This window comes from Fragaria vesca, linkage group LG6, assembly GCF_000184155.1.
Source record: "Fragaria vesca subsp. vesca linkage group LG6, FraVesHawaii_1.0, whole genome shotgun sequence".
Lineage (NCBI taxonomy): Eukaryota > Viridiplantae > Streptophyta > Magnoliopsida > Rosales > Rosaceae > Fragaria > Fragaria vesca.
The window spans coordinates 37847371-37869339 of NC_020496.1; the positions used below are offsets into that span (position 1 = coordinate 37847371).

The 21969-nt window shown below is 38.9% G+C and overlaps 3 protein-coding genes across 3 annotated transcripts; all 3 read right to left on the reverse strand.

Annotated features, from left to right (window-relative positions):
• Nucleotides 1-4628: 4628 nt before the first annotated feature.
• Nucleotides 4629-7499, reverse strand: LOC101309765 (putative disease resistance protein RGA3-like). Its single transcript, XM_004306346.1, has one exon. It carries the CDS (start codon nucleotides 7497-7499, stop codon nucleotides 4629-4631), a length of 2871 nt encoding a protein of 956 aa, XP_004306394.1.
• A 686-nt stretch (nucleotides 7500-8185) lies between these two features.
• LOC101310057 (chaperone protein DnaJ-like) lies at nucleotides 8186-11238 on the reverse strand. Its single transcript, XM_004306347.1, has 7 exons — nucleotides 11228-11238; nucleotides 10153-10282; nucleotides 9882-10061; nucleotides 9608-9768; nucleotides 8981-9072; nucleotides 8680-8773; nucleotides 8186-8358 (listed from the first exon to the last, which is right to left on the reverse strand). Exons 1-7 carry the CDS (start codon nucleotides 11236-11238, stop codon nucleotides 8313-8315), a joined length of 714 nt encoding a protein of 237 aa, XP_004306395.1. The 3' UTR covers nucleotides 8186-8312.
• Nucleotides 11239-19180: 7942 nt separating this feature from the next.
• Nucleotides 19181-20666, reverse strand: LOC101315454 (pectate lyase-like). Its single transcript, XM_004304637.1, has 4 exons — nucleotides 20569-20666; nucleotides 19738-20478; nucleotides 19504-19642; nucleotides 19181-19433 (listed from the first exon to the last, which is right to left on the reverse strand). The coding sequence occupies exons 1-4, from the start codon at nucleotides 20664-20666 to the stop codon at nucleotides 19212-19214; spliced, it is 1200 nt and encodes a 399-aa protein (XP_004304685.1). The 3' UTR covers nucleotides 19181-19211.
• Between the last annotated feature and the right edge of the window lie 1303 nt (nucleotides 20667-21969).

Consider the following 21969-nt stretch of genomic DNA (forward strand, 5'->3'; position numbering starts at 1 on the left):
GAGAGAGAGAGAGAGGAAACTGAGAAAAGAAAAAAATTACTGAATAAAACACATGTCTCCAATGTAGGCCACACAAGGTGTAAGACCAGCCCAAATCTGCGTGCGCCCAAACGATCCCAACACTTTTACTTTTATAGTACTTCAAAAAATGTTTACACATAGATTTTTGCTGTCATTAACCATTTTACTTTATTACAATGTATGTTCCAATGTTTTTTTTTTCCGTATGAAAATGATATTCTTAGACAAAAGGTGATTTCAAATTATTATTATTTTTTGGGTAAGTGGGATTAGTACTATCTCATCGTCTAAACTCAAAAATTTATTAATAAAAAAATAATAATACAAATATATCATCAATGACATTGATTTCAGTGTCATTATTAAACAAACCTAGACTCCAAGCCGGATCCATCTAATTTCTATAAGTGAAGTTTCAGGTTCTTACAATTAGTAATTCTGAAATTGCTTCCTCCAAATATTATGTATACGAGAGGCAATTATCTATTTTCTAACAATAGGTCTTGTAAACTCAACCACAGGGTCCGCCCTTTCTTTGTTCTCTAGAGCACTATAAATCTCATTCCTTTTCCATCCCATCTTCATCAACGTATACATCTCCCACATTCCTTCCAAAACAAAGTTACAACACACACAAACACAAAGATGGCACGCCGCGAGATGATCGTTCTTGCTCTCCTCTTCATTGCTATTGCTGGGGTTGCAGCTGAGAAAGCAGCAGGCAAACATGGAGGGCATCATGACAAGGGATCCCATGACAAGAAGCAAAAGCACATGGAACCAAACATCAAGTTAGCTAAACCCACCAAACCTATTACCAAAAGACCAGGCCCCGCTGCTACCAAACCAGGCCACACCGCTACCAAAGGACCAGGTGCCACCGCTACCAAACCAAGCACCAATAGTGGGGTACCCTTAACCATGGAGGGACCACCTAAGCCTGGCAAGAGAGGACACAAGTAATCTGTGAAGGTCCTAGAGGGGGGGGGGGGTGAATAGGCCCTGACAACTTTTTTGCTCTATCCCGCACACAAGGATAGCAAGGATTGTGCTATCCTGTTTGCTGTGAGAGACTAAGTTGTGTAAATAAAAAGCCAAGTACTGAAAGTAAAAGATATAACACCAGTACGTTTTTTATACGCAGAAACCCTGCAACCAGGGAGAAAAACTGCGTGCCTCTAACTCTTGAGAGACAAACTATTCCACTATTGTAAAGACACTTATTACAAGACTCACAACTCAGAGGATAGCACAACACCTAGCTATCCTGCCTAGTCTAACTACTAGCACTCAACTGAACTTGCTCTCTTGTCACTCGAGTGTTTTACACATAACACGAATCTAAGCTTCTATGCAGAATTCAACTAACACCTTTAGCTAATTCTCAAAGACAGCTTCGCCGGGGTTGTTGCATCACCTAGACAAATCTCAAGGTATGCAAATGCACAATGATATGAGTTGAAAAGGTTTTGGTGCTCAGCTCTAAGATTGACAATCACAGGGAAGACTTAGAGATATATAAGCAGTTTAGCAAATGCTAGACTCAATGGAAGAAAACAAGCAAGACTATTTTCAACAACCAAAGAGCAAGAGAGGTCTTGCTCTCTATTTATAGGCAAAGTGCACAGCTATGAGGAAGCAAGCACGTTTGCCACATCAACAAGATTCTTTTGGACTCTAGCTGCTTGTCTGGACTACTGGGACGGATAGGACCCTAGGGATCCCTCCACTCACAAGACAAAAGCTGAGAATAGACTTTCCTAGGAAAGACTAAAGCCAAAAGGATAAGACAAAAGGTTTTGGGAAAACTAGATCAGATTTAGTCAAACATAAAGACTCTACAAAACCACTTTACCTAAGAGGACACTTAAGACAACTGATAGCTTGGGCGGTGCATCACATGGGCAGCTGCCAACTTGGTTTTTGAATCACAAAACCCAGCTGGTTCCCAAAGGCTCAAGTTATGTGGTCACGGGTTGGTTTGCCACACCATCCTAGACTAACTTGGAGCTCAAGTACGAATAGACTAATGTTTTGCTAAAAGGTATTTGAATTTCAAACACTTAAAAACTAAAGCAAACACTTTTGAATATGCACATGGTCAGACCCAGTAGATAGAACAGATACAACAAGGGTATCCGTTTAATCGGGATGGCAAACACGGCTGCCATCCTTAGTGAATGAATGTGATGCACATGCATGAACTACCTGATGCACATGAGATCTGTCAGGTTCTTCATTCTTCACTTGAGTAGTTCTTGCTACCAGACTACAACATGTAGAATGTATCCTTGTGTTTTGATCATAAAGGGATAGCCAACAATTCTTGTACCAACAATCTGGCAGCAGCTCCCTATTTATTCATAACTTGGCTTCTTTTTTTTTTTTTTGTAGAGTATCAAGATCTGAGGGAGTAATAGCTAGGCTTTGAACTATGCAAATGTAGTGCATGTGTTTGTGTGTGTACTCAAAAATAAAAAAGGATATAAATAATGTGGTCCATGATATGCAAGCAAATTGTTTCAAATATTTCATGTAAGTGAATGATTGACACACACATATTGTATGTGTATTGATATTTACGAGGAAGATTGAGACTAATATCCTCTAAATTCGATAAACAACAACAAAATGAAAGGTCATTGTTTTGTTTTTTATAATAGTTTTCTTCTAACACATCCGATCATTATCGAAAAATCCCGCACGACCCAATGTTATAAATGACTAAGACGTAGCTGAAGAGAGCCTTACTAAAGTGTGGTAGCCTTGAGGCAAGGCGTAAACTTTACAGAAAAAAATACATATATTAATTTCTCTTGGTTTTAGTTGAACTAGAACTCATAGTTGCCTTCAAATCCCTACTCCATTTACCCATTAATACTTTGCATATCATTTACAAGTACTAGTAATTGCGCCTTCACATACAATGTTATAATCATCTATATTATCATGGTTGAGTCGGCGTTTTATAATCACCAACACTGATAGTACTTTTGGCATTTAATATAGATATCATATATTATGCTAATGGAAACAAGAAATACTTCCCCAATAACGTATTCACAGATTAACAAGCTTAAGAAATTCTAAGGATATGCCAGCTGTATACGGCAGAATGTAACCGATACGGCAGTACTTAACCAACTAAATCAGCTGCAAGAACTGAGCGCAGGAGCTCTGATCGTGATGGCAGTGTCCTATGAATTCAAGAGGAAGGAAAGGGAGTGTGGAGAAACCAACCGACTTTCATTTTGCTGTTATATTCCTTCAAGCATTTTGGAAGAAACATAAGATGGTAATCATGGCACCAAACAACATCACCCTCTTCATAGTGCGCATTAACCACATCTGCAAACATTTGATTTGCCTTCTTATATGCAGAAAACTGCGACTGGAAACTCCGAGTGGTGGCAAGTCGGATCTTCTTGTGGAAGCCCAAGGTAATGGAAAAGGGGCCATAAAATATTCTTGCAATAGCCATTGTAATATTTGCGCTAGTCTTTTTTTTTTGGTAAGCATAGAGGGACTAACTCATCGTCCCCCCATGAAAATTTATTGATAAAAAAAATATACAAGAAGCTGGAAGACTAGGCCAATACCAGTCATAAAGAACAAATAACCTCTTTTGTAAATAAACAAATAATCACATAAAAAACATCAATGAACACATGACAAAGACATTAACAAATACGAAAATTCAGGAGACCAAGTGCATCTTGCCGGCAATGATCAACGATGGAAGGAGGAGGAACATCCCACCATGACATGCCAGTCAATGACAACCCAATATTAGCAAACGCATCCGCCACTTGATTACCTTCTCTGAAAATGTGAGAGGACCGAAAATGCATCTATGAGATATGGTGCAAGAAATTACTCCAGGCCACTCGTAACCGCCAAGGAACAAGATGAGGATCCTAAAGATATTGAAGGACAAGAGTCGAATCCACCTCAAGCCATATATGTTTCCATTCTCTAACCCAAGCTAACTCAATAGCTTGGATTACTACCATGACCTCAGCCTCAACAGAGCTAGGAATTGGTGCTAGTCTGATACTGGTACATACAAATTTGATAGTCGGGAAATTTTAAGATACTTACGTACATACAATCGATCATCCCATATTGCTATTAAGACACAACAGAGTAACAGAAAGGCTTGATAATTAAGATGTAGATGACATCAAGTGATCCATTACTACTACAATGTTAGACTAAACTAAATTAAAGAAGATCCCTCAGTGCTTCATGTGTAAAGATGCCTCACTTGTATCTTTTGTGAGCTAATTACCAAAGAGAATCACTTAGTATCAAGGGAAGTCCATATTGAAGGAAACAAAATGAGAAACAGAAAGAAAGTAGGAAATGGGAGCTCAATTACCAGAGAGATGAAGCGGCAGACGAGATGGGATGACATTTTTTTTTTTTTAAGGGTTTGGAACCCAGCCTAGCTGGGAGGCTTAGCCCCATGCCTGGATTTTATTTAAATAAATCAAAAAAATTACAAATAGTACTAGAAAGTAAAAAAACCTAAACGAAAAAATAAAAGAAGAATAGGGAAACCCATCTCTTTGGAACAAAACCAAAACATAAGAAAAGTAGTCATTCTAATCAACAATAAGACGAGATGGGATGACATGATCAATTTTGATGTTTGGGATGTGAGAGATCTTGTGCCACTCCATGCCTTCTCTGAGAATCCTGCTTCTATTGATGCTCAAATTCTGGAGCGGGGTCTTCCAAAGGAAGTCTGGCAGTGTCTTCAGCTTGTAACAGTTTTCAATCTCTAATGTAGAAAGGTCTGGCATTACCTTAATACTTGCAAGAGAATCTTCACTCAACCCAGCTGGCATTCCTTCCCACTCCTCCCACTCTTCCAGGCCGACGAACACCAATTTCTTCAGCTTTGGGAACAAAGTGACTTCAAGTGATGATGATGAAGATGAGGATGATTCGAGGGCATGTCCTACCTTTTTCAATTTCCGCATCTTGCGAAATCGCAGTATTTCAAGGGACACCAATTTCCCCAAAACTAGAAGAGGAAGAAATTCACACCCATAGCATGCATGGAAAGCAAGGTGTTTCAAATTATGTAATGACACGTTCAACCATCTGGGGCACAATGTGGTGCCACTGTACCATGCGATCTTTAAAGCTTCCAGATTTGGATTTGGCTGCAACGCGTTCAGTATTTCTTCCTGGATGATACTGTCTCTTTCCGCATCCCATAAGCTTAGTGTCAAAGAAACAAGGTGTTTCTTGTTCACCAAGTTTACTTGCTCCGCATATTTCTTGGCGGCATCATTCACTGGCTTCCACCAGCATACTTCAAGCTTCCCCTGAAGCTGATCCATGTTTCTCAGGTCACTTGCCTTGGAGCCATCGTGAAATATATTAACTTGATCCAGAGTCTGTAGACTCGTCAGCTTGGCAATTGATTTCGGCAACTTCAGAGCATTACTATTCTTAACACGGAGATGCCGCAAGTTGGTCAGCTTTCCCATGCCCTCGGGTAACTCTTCGAGACCTCGGCACTTTTCAAGTCTCAAGGTTTCCAAATTGATCAAGTTACACAAAGTGTCGGGTAATCTCTTCCAATTGTTGCAAGACAAATCCAAATACCTCAAGTGCACCAACCCGCCAACCTTCTCGGGAAGCTCTTCGACACGATTATTACTCAAATTCAAGGTCCTCACGCATTTTAGTTGCGAAACAAACTCTTGGTTGAGACTAGTAATTTGACAACTAAAAGTTGCAAGTGTCCTTAAACTTCCGCGACTATCAAAAGAAACAGAAAATGGACCATCGCGTGCAGACGTTATGGTTAAATGGCGAATCTTATTCCTCACTGGTACCTCTACATTGGTTTTACCTTGGACATCCAAGACTGAACATTCATTCTTGGTCAAAAACTGAAGGAAGTCGTGCACAATGTCATGCATTTTGCACCTTTTAATTTTTCCAAATTTATCTTTCACAAAATCTTGAAAGAAATACCGCGTTACTAAGTTACTGAAATATGATTCTCCAATGTCTACTGTTGTCTTTTCGGTATTCCTAATTGAACCAAAATAACTTTGTGACATCCACAACTCAATCAAATCATTTTTGTCAATTATATGGTTTTTTGGGAAAGTACCACAATATAAGAGACAACGTTTGATTATTGGATCTAAATCATAATAACTTAGTAACAGCGGTTGAAAAACTTGTTGAGAAACTGGTTGCCCAAACAGTGTATCCAACTCCCAGATTTCATTACTCAAAACATCTTGCCATTCTTTCTTTGTTTTCTTAACCCTCATGAGACCACCTAAGGTCTTGGCAACAAGAGGCAACCCTTTGCACTTCTTTACAATTTCTCTACCAATAGGGTCTAAAATTTTACATTCATCTTGATTTCTATCGGTAAAGGCAATTCTATTGAACAATAACCAACAATTTTCGTCACTCAACACCTTCAAATTGATTGTGTTATCAGCTGCTCCCATCATCCCAGCCACTTCTTCTTTTCGTGTAGTGACTACTATTTTACTACCTACATCACCCTTCTGTAAAACTATCTTCAACTTTTCCCACTTCCCATAATCCTCGTTCCACACATCGTCTAAGACGAGGAGAAACTTTTCCCCCTCAATAGACTTGCGCACACACTGGAAGTAAGCTTCTAGGTTACTCGAAATGGAATTGACATTTCCATCAAGCTGTCCAATGATGTCTTTGGCTATGTTGAGCTCATCAAATGGCTCCGAGACACAAACCCAAATTTGTTTTGTGAAATTGGCCTTAACCCTATCATCATTATAGGCTAGTTGGGAAAGTGTTGTTTTCCCAATTCCACCCATCCCTACAATAGGGATGACAAGAGAGCTCTGCCCTTCAGGATTGCTCTTACTCAACAACTTAGCCACCAACAATTCCTTTTCATCTACCCGACCAAATGTTTGATCAACAAAAGAAGTAGTCTTTTGTCGCTCGACATGCTTAGTACCACTTTTTGTGTACTGAAAGTTAAGATTCTGGCTCCAATTAGCAATTGTTGCTAACCTTTCATTAAGATCTTTAATCTTTTGAGCAATGTCGTGACGATAAATAACTCGACTAACTTTGCCAGAACAAAAGAAAGCAGTATGAATGCATAGACGTACCTTCTTCTTAGTCGTATCAACAGCATTTCCACTTTCTTCTTTCTCTTGTTTCTCAATATGTAGCCTCAGAATTCCAGTGTTCCAATCATCCAACACATCCTCCATCTCGTTGGACACGTCCTTTAAATCATCCAGCCACAACTTTACAGAAGCCTCTTTCACTTGCCTCTCCTCTGCATCTTTGAGCACAGCCCCTATTGCTCGAAAATTGTGGGTGAGATTTTCAACATCTTTCTCAACATTCACAACCAATGTCACATGTTTTTCTACCTGTTGATGGATGATTGAAGCCAGTTGTTCTAGGAGAACAGAAACGAGTGCTTCAGCCATCAGAAGTTGAAGTACTTGTGGTGGAAACAAGGGAAGAAATTTGAAACGAGAACGATACAATCAGAAAGGAAACAAACTAGGGGTTGGGCTTGTGGTATTAACATAATCTTCCCCAAACAGCTTTATAGTGATGAGGTTGAAGAATGTTTCCAAGGCAGTGCTAGCATAACCACTTGGTCACGGCAATGGCGAATCGAAGTTATTCCTTGCTCCTTGGCCTCAATTGTTGCTTTTCCTTAGATTCTTTGCCTTTCATCCTCTTCCTGTTCTATTTGTTCTATTACCCAAAAAAACGTTCTATTTGTTCGAGTTTCATTTCTGAAGGCTCAGTAGTATTCTTTACTTCATCCTTTTTCATTTCTCCCTGTATGTTTCATTTCAGTTTGGTATCAGACCAATCCTCCAAAAATCAATGGTATAATTACTAGTTCTATGAAAACTTTCTAAAAATTCAAAGGTAACTGTGTTTACAAATAAAACCCTATATTAGAGAAACAAATCAGGGTAAGGATTTGCATAAATCTCTCTGAGAAAATGAAATTTACACTAACAAGTTCACCCCCAAACCCCACTATTTGTGTAGGTGATACAAATCGCTAAATGAAATGCGGCATGTCATTGTTGATCATTAATTTGGTAAAATGTTGAGATACAAGTTCAACAAATAATATAATACCTAACTACATGTTGTCCAATTTGGTAAGGGTAAAAAGCAGAATAGATGACTGCAAGGCTCGTTCAAGACCATTCCTGAAGGGAGTCTGAGAAGAAGAAAAGTATCTAGTGCTTATATTGTAGTTGACTGATACCGGACTAGAGGTTATCTCTCAGCCATTTTAAAGCACCATTTGCAACAGACCTGAAAATTCCAACATCTTTAAGGGTCAACTGCACTGAATAGCAAAGATAAAAAACAAAAATGGTATCCAACCAATGACATAGTACCGTTCGTGAAAACGATATAGCATCACAACGCACAAGAGCTTGCTATTCAATCAAAGGCTACCGTCTATGCATGTGTATGTATATCCCAATTTTCTAACATAAGTACATAACAGCTCTAGGAAATTGGTAAGCAACGGATTTTTTTCCTTTGATTAGAGTTACAGTTTACACTTGGTAATTGACGACTATACTAAGTAGGGAGTATATGACAGATGACAGAGATGAGTGAGCTTACCCCGCAAAGTCTTTTAACTTCTTCCATGGGTCACTCGAATCTTCTTCTTCCACTGTTTCATCTGCAACAGTTCCCACCTCAGTTTGAGTCTTTGCTGCAGAATGAAGAGAAGAATTCAAGTCAGATAAATTTATATACCTAATCTGAAAGAAAAGTTCTGCCATGCATATCATCTATATCCACTCACCCTGAGTTTCAAAATTTATATATGTTTACCAAGGGATTTGAAATCTCTCAGGATGAGTGCTCATATATGCACAAACAAAGAGCACATCCTCATACGGTAAAAGTGAGCACTTACCAACTGGCTGAGTCTTGGGTCGAGTACGTGAACGGCTGGCGGTAGTATTACTGAGTAAAGCAAGTTCTTCAAGCAATTCACGTTCCTTGACACTACATGAAAAGAAAATCTGGGGTTAAATTCCACTAGTGGTGTCCATTGTTTACAGCTTACAACATTACCAGGTTTAACCGCATATATCTTTCCTCCCTCTACTCCCCTCTCCCCGATTTCAGTACATATTTTTTATTTTCTGCACAGCACAACCAAGTATGCAGGTGAACAGACCCCTCTGCCTTTCAACAGTTTTATTCTCTCTTTAATTGTCCTTTTGTTTCTGAGGTTTAAGTATCGTTTGGACTTTGGAAGCTACTTCCATATATTCTGTACAGATCAAAGTCTCGACAAAGTAGTTCTGTTTAATTGAAATCTATCTTTCTAGCATGTTAGTGTCTTCTACTGTCATAAGGATGTTCTACTGTTCTATCACAAGCACAGCTTATATGGTTCTACAGAACATACGCCAAAAAAATACTTGAAACACGTTATAGACTAACAGTGAACTGAACTAGGAAAAGGATAGGGGAAGGGAAATGAAGAAGTGACACTTCAGCTACGTACCCTATACAAAATAGAGGGAACTGTTACCTGATACGATTCGGTATGGCTACTTTTATTGTAAACACATGGTCACCACGAATAGATGGCTTGTTTATCTTTGGTACTCCTTTTTTGGCCAGGACTAGAATATCACCTGGTTGGGTACCCGGTGGAATTTGTAGTGTTGTTAATCCTTCAACTGTTTTAACCTGTTACTCATGCCAGAACCTCCATCAGTGGTCATGCCAGATACACGCGTGAGGAAAAGGCAGTAAAGAGAACATGTACCAAAACAAACATGGTAATCACTACACATCCATACAATCAAGTTAGTCCAGTAAAAGAATTTCGATTCTGAAAGCTCAGACAGATACAATAAACTATTTGGTCCGGAAAGTGCAGAAGCACAATAAGCATGTGACATAGTGAAAGGAGCAATCACTGTGTGAGCAAGAAGCATCATGAACAAGATTACCAGAACGTTGTTGCAGATAATTTTAAACTATCCAAAACAAAATAACATAAAGATAACTTTGATGATGGATATAATCTGAACTAAAATCTGAGCATGAATAATCCAATCAAAACTTTACCTGAACAACAGTTCCCAATATGGCGTCCAGATAGCTTATGGATACTGTTGAAGAGAGATTAATCCCATCTCTTCGAATTCCTTCTATTTCTTCAACATCAAGATATACATAAAGATCCCCGGGAGGGCCCCTGATGGAAAATCAAAATCAACACTTGATTCTAAACCGTGCTATATATGACACAAATGACGAAATTATAGGTACAGAATCACAGGATATATTTACTGATTCTCTCAGGAATAAGAAAAAAACTACTAACTATTCCCCCCGAGGATTGAAAGCAATATTATGAGTACTGGAATAAGGCAACTTTAGTAACATAACAAATTTGAATAAGACACATTTAATAAAATATGAAAATTGACACCTAGATGCAATCGTCAAAAAGCACAGATACATATATCCATATAACATAAATATTCTAAGAGAACAAGGGGAGCAGGAAAAAGATATAGAGAAATAATCTAAAGAAACAAGATGAAGAAGTCTCTAATCAACTTCACATGATTTTTTTTCTTTTTCTTTTTTGGATTAATAATCAGTATTAAACTTTATAGATGACTGAAGTTATCCAGCATGCTCGTTGAATAAGAAGTTAATGCAATATTCACTCAATGATCAATAAGAAGTTAATCCATATTACGGAACCAAAGAATTTTATGTTAAGGGATGTCTTTGTAAATACCAAAGTTTAAAATATGGGTGGTGATTAGACATAACAGCACTGAAATGTCAGGATACAGCAACAGACATTAGTTTCAGAGCTTGATATCACAAGAACATGTAGCCTATAATGGAAATATCATAGCTTAAACACCAGTAACATGGAAGTTTGTTCAATGATCTATCCAAACAAAACGTAAATTCAAACACCTACCCTCTCGGTCCAGCATCTCCCTCTCCAGCAACTCTGAGAATACTTCCCTTGCTAACACCAGGAGGAACACACACACACACACACACACACACACACACACACACACACACACACACACACACACACACACACACACACACCTATCCAGAACAAAGCTTCGCTCTGAAATTAAAGTGTGAAGTTCCTTATTTGACTCACTTTTTCGTCATATTTCCTCATCTCTACCGTTTAGTTTCTAGAACCTTATGCATAGATCATTTCTGCAAAGTTTCATCTAATTTGATGATCGTTTGAGTTTTTATAATCGTTATTTACACAAATAGTTGTGGTTAGATAAATTTATGGTCTGTTCATTGATTTGATCTAATTCAGTACCCAAATAATCATCAATCTTGATGAAATGTTGTAGGAATGATCTATACATTAGTATCAATAATCTGAACGATGGAGATATGAAAATATGACGAAAAATTGAGTAAAATAAGGAACTTCACACTTTAATTTCAGAGCGCAACTGTATATTTAATTTCAGAACGCAACTGTATATATATACTCAAAACCAACGGTTGAGATCAAATGGTGCTTATTATATGGTCTAGATCGCATGCTGAGTTTTCTTTCACTTAAACCAAATTCCTTTATTTCCGAAATACGAAATAAATGGTTCACATGTCCGAAAATGTTCATGAGAATTACCACGGACACATCACAAAACGTACTTCATTATCTCTAAACATAAATATTTCTTTTTTAATATATCTGAAAAACTTTCCGACTTTCCGATACACTTCACGAGATAACAGTTTTAAATGTCAAACTATCCAACTTTAGCTCTTTAAATATTTACGGGGTCTCACAGGATCGCCTTGCCTAATACCACCGGAAAGGAAGGGAAGTTACCAACAAAATAATGTAAGTGATCCTTGACATGAGGCCAAATCATTTGATAATGTTTAGCATTAATGCCATCAGGGCCAGAGCCTTTAAAGGACTAATGTCTTTAACAGCTTGAAAAATCTCCATCATAGTTACAGGTGCAATAAGAGACTGATTATCAGCATCAATAATGCAAGTAGGGATTACCCCAGTGAAATGATTTAGAGCAGTATGGGAAATAGTAGAAACATTAGTAAAACGTTTGGAAAAAGAACTGACCAAAATGTGAACAAAATGGTTTTGATCAGCAGTCCAAAACCTAGATTCATCTTTTAAACGAAGAATCTGGTTTCGTTTATGTCGAATAGTAGCATGCATTTGGTAGAACTTATTAGAATTGAAATTTGTTTAGTCCTTGTGGTTTGAAGTCGACATCTGTTCAGTCCTTGTGGTTTTATTTTAATCTGAATGGTCCTTAAAATCATGATTTTTCATCTAAATGATCTTTCCATCAATTTTTTCTGTTAGAATATTTTCGTGGCCGTTAAAGACATTGTAATTTTTAACGGCCACGTCAGCAATTTAACTGAGAAAATTGACAGAATGACCATTTAGATGAAAAATCGTTACTTTAAAGATCATTCAGATTAAAATAAAACAACAATGACTGAAGAAATGTCGACTTCAAACTATAAGAACTATACAATATTTTACCCAACTTATTATTTTTGTCCCCAAGTTGTAGCCGTTTGGCTTTGGCTCTTTGAGCCCAAAATAGTTCCTCCTGTTTACCAAGTGCTTCAAGTTTTATAGTAAGTTGACAAACTTGAAGTTGTTGTGTATGAGACAATGAAGGTAGTGAAGCAAAATATTGAAAGTGGGTATGAATGGTAGCCATTTTATGGAAAAGATTACCAAAATCTGTTTTGTTCAAATTTCGAGTAGTATATTGAAACGCCTGGATTTTGGCAATTACATTCTCACAAGGATTTCCAGAAATGGGAGTATCCCATGTGTTCTGAACCAAAGTTGGAAAATCTTGATGAGATAACCAGATAGTCTCTAGTCTATAAGGCCTTTGAAGGCTATGCAATTTACGAAACAAGGACAGCAAAATAGGACCATGATCAGAACCATATATGGGTAAATTAACCAAAGACGTATGAGGAAAAGAACAATAAGCATAAGTATTAGCTACAGCACGATCTAATCGTTCACACATTTTTTTTTTCATGCCCCCCTCAATAAGATGAAGAATATTATTGAAATCACCCAACATAATAACTCCAATCCCAGGAGCGGCTTTTCAAAATGTTGTTTTGGGCAGCAAAACTGACTTTATTTTGGTTTTATTGTTTTAGGCAGCAAAATCTTGGGCAGCAAACTCCATCCTAAAATCTTGGTTTTGCTGCCCAAAACAAAGATGGTTTTATTGCTGCCCGAAAAAACATCTTGAAAAATATTATTGTTTTGGTTGCGCTAGCGCTTTTCAAGACTGATTTTTTTTTTTTGAAAAGATGATTTTCTTAGACAAAATGTTATTTCAAATTTATTATCGATGATATTGATTTCAGTGTCAAATGTCAAACAAACCTAGACTTTGGTCCGAATCCATCTTATTTCTAAAAATAAAAGTTCCCGTTCTTGATATTTAGTAACTCTCAAATGGCTTCCTCCAAATCCTATGAATATGAGAGGCTCTTCTTTATTTTCTAACAATAGGTCATGTAAACCCAACCACGGGCTCCGCCCTTTCTTTGCTCCCTAGAGCACTATAAATCTGATTCTCTTTCCATCCATCTTCGTCCCTTCCATTACATCTTCATTAGCACATCTTCCACATTCCTTCCAAAGCAAAGTTACAACACACAAAAACATAAAGATGGCACGCCGCGAGATGATCGTTCTTGCTCTCCTCTTCATTGCTATTGCTGGGGTTGCAGCTGAGAAAGCAGCAGGCAAGCATGAAGGGCATCATGACAAGGGACATGCAGGCGCACCCAAGCCAAGCCATGACAAGGGATCCCATGACAAGAAGCATAAGCACATGGAACCAACTATCAAGTTAGCTAAACCCACCAAACCTGCTACTAAAGGACCAGGCGCCGCCGCTACCAAACCAGGCGCCACCGCTACCAAAGGACCAGGCACTACCGCTACCAAACCAGGCGTCAAAACTGGAAAACCTTTAACCAGGGAGGGACCAGCTAAGCCTGGCAAGAAAGGACACTAAGTAATCTTCTAGCAACTCCCTTTTTTTCCAAAGCCTGGCTCCTTCTTTCTTTTTAAGAGCATCATATCTGAGATTCGGAGGGATGGTAGGCTTTAAACTATAGAAATTTACTACAGATTTGGCTCACCTAGTTAGCATTACGAACAAATAAACATGGGTCTCATTGCAGACCTCACACGTACATGTAAATGTTCATTTTGCAATACAATAAATTGTCATATTGATCAATCTTTTTTTTTCTGATTGAGCATATTGTAAATGTAGTACAGTGCGGTATGCCATGCATGCATCCCCTAATAGGAGTTGTGTGCACGTGCTTTGCAGGTGGGGGTGAGTGTTTTGTTTTGAAATTTTTGGCCTTGAAAGCAGGCTGCATGCAGCGTTGTTGGTTCAAACCTCAAACTCGTCTAAAATCAGTAAAATGTACATGTTTTTCAATTGGTTTCACTGTATTGTTCTACTTATAATGCGGTAAGCTTTATTCTAGATTCCAACAATCAACTGTTCACATTTGCGATACCAACAAAATAAAATAAACCATGAATAAATAAGTAAACTTTCATCTGCATATTTTTGGATTTACACAGGTTGGATCAGCCTGCAGCCTGCTATTAATGTTTCTACTCACTTTTTACTGGCAAAATGTTCACCCCCATTGACAACTCTGTCGCCCCTCCAGAAAATGAAGCACATATAAACTACAAATCTACAATCATCCTCAATTCCTCATATCACTTGGACTTGTATTATAGTTGTATCCCAAAAGTAAATTCTTCCTTCAATTTAAGGGAAAAGGTAACAAGGGAATTCTTGTTCTTTTGAAATGTAACACAAGCAAATTTCAATCAGTGTTGTACAATCTGTATGACAATATGTAACAGTAAGATTTCCTCGTGCATCTAAAAGAACACTTTGAGGAAATTTTGAAAATAAATAAATAAATAAAATAAAATAAAAATTGAAATCATTTGCCAGTAAAAATTGGAGGAAAAACATAATTTTTCACTGTATTTCAAGGAGCTCTGTCAAACGGATGTATAGGGTTACAAACATCCAAGACAGCTTCCAATTCCATGGCAATATCCTTTGCCGCTACTTCAGATCAGTAGGATTAGCTAGCTAGCAATGACGACCGATTTCATAACTCTTCGTCTCACGCAGTTCTTTATATACATGCATGTCATCTCATGCAATTATTTACATGACAAAAGGGGATTCCTGTTAATAGAACTATGAAGTCAATTTCGTTTTAAGAAGTAGAGTTCTCAAGAATACCATTTAAAGAGTACTCCTTAATTTGTGTCAACAGAAAGCAACTGGGATTTGGTTTAGGATTTACAGCTAATTATCATACGCAGAGTTATATATCTAGGAACTTGAATTGACCATGCATGATTGTTTTTTTTTTTTTTTTTTTTTTTTTTTTTTTGATGCTAAAAGACTATTACAAAGAGAAACCTTTGAAGCAACCAACTCCAAAGAGATCGAAATTAATAGCCGAACTCACACCATGCATGATGTCTATTATATAAGGTTGCTCTTCAAATGGAGTCCATATTTTATCACTACAACAACAAAGAAATTTAGCACACAAGTCTGTATCTGCTTTGTAAAATGTGAAAACGAGCATATACTGAAGGTTTTTGGCTTCATCAAAGTTTCCAAATGAAATTAAGGTAATATATAGCAAATTTAATTCACTATATATGTATGCAAAGGAAGTAAGCACAAAGCAGAAGCACAACAAGAATATAGAGCGTAGGCCTAGAGGTGTTGCATTTTTTGTAATGTGTGGCAAGTGTGAGTATTAGAGGAGATGAGGAAAAAATTACCACACAAGTGTGGATTGCAACACCTCTAAAGGCTACACTCTTTGTGTGGTGTGGCCTTTGCTCTATATTCTTGTTGTGAGGAGACTCTCTCTCTCTCTTTTCTTTTTCTTGTAAGATCTTGCCGGCACTTGTATATAATGACCTAGCAACTAGCTTGATATGCGAGTGAAATGAATTTGAATGGTATATATTGAGAGTGTCCATGAAAAATCACTTTCTAAGTGATTAAGAGCTAAAGTGAATCCATAAATTTAAGCTTGATGGAAACCTTTTCTAAGATCTAAAATTAACGTACGTAACGAGTGTACTAAAACACCTAATCAATTTGAAAGATGCTCCGATGAGGTTGCTACCACGCACAAGTGATGAAACTAGTAGCTTCATCTATGCTTTTCGAACGACATGAAACCAGTCCAGTAATGCGAAATATAATCAATCATAAACAGGTGCGAAATATCATTTTCCTTGAATTTTATTATCATGTACGTATTTGTAATCCGAATTCAAATGAAACTTTTAAAATATCTTGCTGTTTACTCGTTACATTAAGGCATCATTTGTTCGTAAAGTTGAGGCCTATGTTTGGTGTACACAACTCGTTACATACATTAAGGCATCATTTGTTCGAAAAGTTGAGGCCTATGTTTGGTGTACACAAAGAAAGGTGAATACGTGAGCGAGGTGTCTGATCGTTTAGCAATTCAAAATTCAAAACGATCGGACGGCTCACGGTTTAATGTATGTTATACACATATGTATAGTAGAAAAGTCCGTGAGGGCCTAATCATTCAACCTCCAAAATTACCCCAATTATATTAAACATTCGAAGGTATATCTTCTAGACAACTAATAGACAGTAATTAAGAAAATTAAGAAACAACAAAAAGTAAGAAACAACGAAAGGCCCTAGTTCATGACTAATATTAGTTGGTCTAATAAAAGCAGTTGCCAAATTAAGCAGCGGAAATAAACACATGATCCCTTAATCCCTGGTCAGACAAGAATATCCACCTCTCATTTCAAGCTTTACTCTTGCCATTGTAATAACAAAACCTAACCGAAACAACTCATCACCATGAGTTTCAATGAAGAAAACCAAGTGTCGTGTGTTTCCATACACAGATTCCCTAACCTGCCTCTCTTCCAAGTCAAGCCCTATAAATCTCATCGATCCCCTTCACCACCATATCCCTCATCCCTCTTGTTGCTCAGTCCTCCTTTATATATTCACTGAGAAGAGAGCTACGTACTGCATGAACCATTAAGATCCAATTAGTACGTACTTGACCTAGTAGAGAATAAGAACACTGACCTCAAGCTCATCACTATTACAACTACTACGACAATAGCCAGAATGGCAAGTCGGAAAATGATCGTTCTCGCCCTCATGTTGGTTGCCATTATCGGAGTTGCCGTGGCGGAGTCGTCGGGGAAAAGTACCTCCCACTCACCATCCCCCGGCGACAAGGATAGTAATAATCAGGACTCGTCTAAGAATAAAAACTCGGATAGCGGATCTCCATCGCCATCTCCAAAGTCATCTTCGTCATCGTCGTCATCAGACGATTCTCCCAGTCCCAAGTCATCGAAAGACTCGTCCTCATCATCGGCACCGTCACCTGGTTCCTCCAACAAGGGCGGCGGCTCTTCATCCTCGCCCACCCCTTCACCATCTCCAAAGGGATCTCATGCCAATCCACCTTCCGACTCTTCCGACAGCTCAAGCGGCAAATCATCACCATCCCCTAAATCTTCACCAAAAGGGTCTAAGGCGCCTCCACCTGACTCATCCGACTCGTCCGACGACGACAGCAGTAGCGATAGCGACAGCGACAGTGGTAGCGGCTCCAAAGCACCAGCACCCTCCAAGGGGGGCTCATCATCAGGTTCTTCATCCTCTAGCGGCAAAGCACCATCACCCTCTAAGGGTAAGGGTTCGGGATCTTCGTCCTCATCTGACGACGGTTCTGACTCATCATCTTCATCTTCAGGCAGCAGCAGCAGCAAGCCACCCAAGAAGTCGCCGCCGTCGTCCGGGTCCGACGACACCACAACAGAGGCCCCCGCACCAGACACGGCTGCATTGTCTCCCCCGGCTCCCACCGATGACACCGTTACCGCTGCTGATGGGCCCGTTACTCCTCCCACTGATGCTCCCAAATCCACCGCTGCAAGGAAGATCTCCACTGCTGGCTCCGCCGCGGTTGTCGTAGTGGTCGCTGGCTTCTTTGCTTTCTGAGCTTTTTAAGTTAGTTTTCTGTTTGTAACTCAGTTTCAATTTCCATCCATATTGCTACATATATGCGCCCTAATTTTTTCAGATAAAGTACTTGATGATCACTAGTGATCATTAATTAATTGTGTTGATTATTGTTTGATAAATTAACTCGATACTCTTGCCAGCATAGGCTCAACTACTCATATTGTGACTCAATATTATTGCAAATCAAAAATTGTTCACGACTTTAAAATATTGTGTTATAAGATTTCAACTTTACCCTTAGAAAAATTGTACCCAGCAATTTGCTCGATGGTTTTGCTGGTGGTTGTAACAACATGTAATGCAAACTCCATTGTATGTTTAGAATTTCCATTATCTATCTTAAGGAAGACACAAATAGATAGAAAGAGAGTTTAGATCCAAAAAATTAATGCACCCCAGCTTGCTTTGTGGTAATTATGACAATTACCAATCTTCGTTTTCGATCTCTATCTTCACAGGTAGAGAGAGTATTCCCAATTTAATTATTAACCACCTGAGTTTATTGGTTTTATGGTATAATATGAACTGTGAATTACTGGAAACAATTACCAATCTAGACTTTAAGAAAGATAGAAGTCGAGCCTTCTATGAAGTATGGTTATGGGTACGAAGTTACAAGTTAGCATTCTTGACACAACTCACACAATTACCCGAGAAATATCTACGTACGTACAACCAAAAAGTTAAAGCAATAGGTGATAACTGAAGGCAACGGATGCGAGAAATAACGTACTCAGACTTAGAAATGATATATATTCGAAAGTAGTCAACACATCTGCAGGAGCTCTTTCTAGCTTGGTCAATTATAACATACTAGCTAGACACATAGCTTTGATAATTTAGGATTAACCGCAACATATAGCAGCAAAGGACTAAACGTAATGTTGTTTTACCAAAGCCCTTTTTTACGAAGCATTTAACTATATATCCGCGGTTAATGCTTTCATTCATTAAGGCAAATAATAAACTATAAAGTAGCTAGCAGCGGGATCCTCTCCGGCAGTTAAGTGCACCGGCAGTGACAGTCATCGAACCCACAAGAGAAGAAGGTCTTCCACTGAGACTGGACGCCCTCGCATAGCTTGACCATGAACCCGCACCTGATTGCCTGAAAAATGCGCCGTTCAGCATCAAATCCCCCTCGGATCTCCAGTTCCATTTCCTCCATTTACTTTCCGGTGCATCCTCGTGTTTTGTCACCTGCGTGATACAAAAGTTAGAAATTTCATAGAGTTTGTTCCTTGATTGATGGAGGTTTTTGATATCTAACCTCTTTATCGAAACGTCGATCCGGTGCAAGAAATCTATTGCCTTGACTATAGATGGTCGGGGCAGCACTCCCTCCTATAGCATACATCTCCCAATGTGTATAGTCATTGTTCACCACATGAAAATATCCAAGTCTACACCTGCAAATATAGTACGTACTCCAATTTCTTGTAAATCAAACAATCAGAAAAAAACATATCGATCTCCTAACTAATTAGATGAATCAAACATATACCTTGGCATTCTTTGCACGAGCCCTTCTCCAAAGTGATTGAACGCAATAGTAACATGCATGCCCTTGTCTTCCGTAAACGAATCACTGTGCCCTAAAAGCATAACCTTGTCATGATGCGTCATGTAGTTGTTCGAAATCGTGATGGCCGTGGATCCGTGTATGGCATCGATGAGTCCATCGTGACAATTCGACAGCGAGCAGTGATCGACCCAAACGTGCTTCCCGCCGAAAATCGACACACCGTCACCGTCGGACTGCGTCCACCACCCTGCGTGGCTCGGGGAGTCCCTAATGTCCCCGTTCCCGGCCTGCTTACAGTCGTGTATGTGGATTCCATGGATGATGATGTTGGTGACGTGATGTATGGTGATGCATGGTCCATTAGCAATGTGAACACTTGCACCTCTACCGTCTATGGTCTTGAACGAGTTCATGACCAGCTCTTGCTTCAGCTGGATCACCATGTCCCTCTTGAAAATGATCCACAGCGGCTCGTCCTGTATCACGGCGTGTCGGATGGTTCCGGGCCTAGGGTTCACAGGGTCGTCGTCGCCGGAGTCAGATACTACGTAGATTCGGCCGTTTCTCCCGCCAATTGCGTCCTTGCCGAAGCCAATAGCGCAATCAGCAAGGCGCTGGCGGTTTTGCTCCCAATTGGGGTCGCACCGCCAGCAGTCGTCTATGGGGTTGCCATTTCCACACGAGGAATGGGCCAACTGCCTCCTAGACGCACTGATATTCCTGCAGAGGTTCAATGTAGAATCTCATTAGAACTTGACGAAGCATGACTATAATTGAAGTAATGAAATCAAAGCTTATGAGTTGAATTACCTATGGACCTCCTGCACTACTACTTCAGGGTCTTGAAGTTGAGAGCAGGAAACAGAAGTAGTTGCAATTAGGAAAGAAGCGAGAAAAAGAACCGACATTGAGAGCTGGATTTCCATCTTCGGGTTCTGTTAATTAACTTGGTTAGCTTGATGTCTTATTTATAGGAGGTCGATCTAGCTAGCTCTCAAAGAAATCAAATTAAGCACTGCGAGACTCTAAGTTGCTTTGGTTTTTTTTACAAACGGAGAAGTAAAAAGCCGAGAGAGATGGCGTGATTAGTAGAAGAAGAGGGGTCCAGCCTCATCGTAATTTCAGGTTCCTACAGTTTCATGTATATGCTTTTCCTGACTTACTCCTTCCGATCAATCAGTTCGGTTTTAAACCGTTAATCATGGAAGAAGGATAAACACTAGATATTCAAACCCACTAAGTCAGATGGTTGACTTCAATGCCTCAATATATATTGCAGGTAATTGTTTCATTCCACTCATAAAGAGTGGCAAGATATTCTTTCAACGATGAATATCTGAGTAAGATTAACAAGAAAGGACTAAAGAGAATGTTACCAAGTCCGCATATTGATATATACAAATGGTTACTTGAATATTTCTTTGATTATGAATCAGACCGTAATTTTTAATTGGGTTATTAACATTTTGTACATTAATCTCCTATCACATACGCACAAACCTGGATGACCCCTCCATCCTGTTGATAATAAATTATGGAAGTTAGGACTCAAACGTGACATGATGGTTTCATACTAAACAGCTCTATCACTACGTCAAGTGGTTCTTAATAATTGGTTTTACTGATTGGTTTTCGGTTTTGGTAGGGATAATTTACCTTAATTTACATTCTGTGCAAGGTGAACTTATCATGTTCGAGTGAACATGCATGCGGGATTAGAATATATGGGACACATTTTCTCCCTTCCTACTAACCACATGATTGCTTTCCTTGACTCTTTTGGCGTCAAGAAAGAAACTGAGACCCAGGTATCATGCTACTGAAGCTAGGTCGATCACTTTGAAGAAATGACAAGATATAAATCTCCAACAAATAAGACGATTCTTTAATATCAGACTCATCATATCCTGGTTTGCCGCTACTGAATTATCCTCGTTGGTACTTTTAATTTGAAGTCGTTTAGAGTTAGACAAGAACCACCCCCCCCCCAAGTTATGATTGCCAAAGATTTTCCATGGGCGTCAAGTGTGAACTGGTTTACTCCTTAGCTTGCTGTAGGGGACATGTTAAACTTTTCTCGTTTGAAATGATTGCTGCCTTGCTGGTATTTTCCAATGTTTGATCTTTTACTTGTGTCTAAAAACTAAGTCGTTATATATTCGGTGAATTGTATCATTAATTGTTCAAATAGGCCTCTGGAACAAGGTCATT

Excerpts from the sequence above, each read along its gene's own strand:
- LOC101315454 (XM_004304637.1), bottom strand. The coding sequence starts at position 20,666 with ATGTCGGTTCTTTTTCTCGCTTCTTTCCTAATTGCAACTACTTCTGTT. Across the intron at positions 20,479-20,568 it reads GTAGTGCAGGAGGTCCATAG|GAATATCAGTGCGTCTAGGA; the intron begins GTAATTCAACTC and ends GAACCTCTGCAG. Across the intron at positions 19,434-19,503 it reads ATCGACGTTTCGATAAAGAG|GTGACAAAACACGAGGATGC; the intron begins GTTAGATATCAA and ends TGTATCACGCAG.
- LOC101310057 (XM_004306347.1), bottom strand. Across the intron at positions 10,062-10,152 it reads TATTGGGAACTGTTGTTCAG|TTTAAAATTATCTGCAACAA; the intron begins GTAAAGTTTTGA and ends TGTTTTGGATAG. Across the intron at positions 9,073-9,607 it reads GCCATACCGAATCGTATCAG|TGTCAAGGAACGTGAATTGC; the intron begins GTAACAGTTCCC and ends CTTTTCATGTAG.
- LOC101309765 (XM_004306346.1), bottom strand. The coding sequence starts at position 7,499 with ATGGCTGAAGCACTCGTTTCTGTTCTCCTAGAACAACTGGCTTCAATC.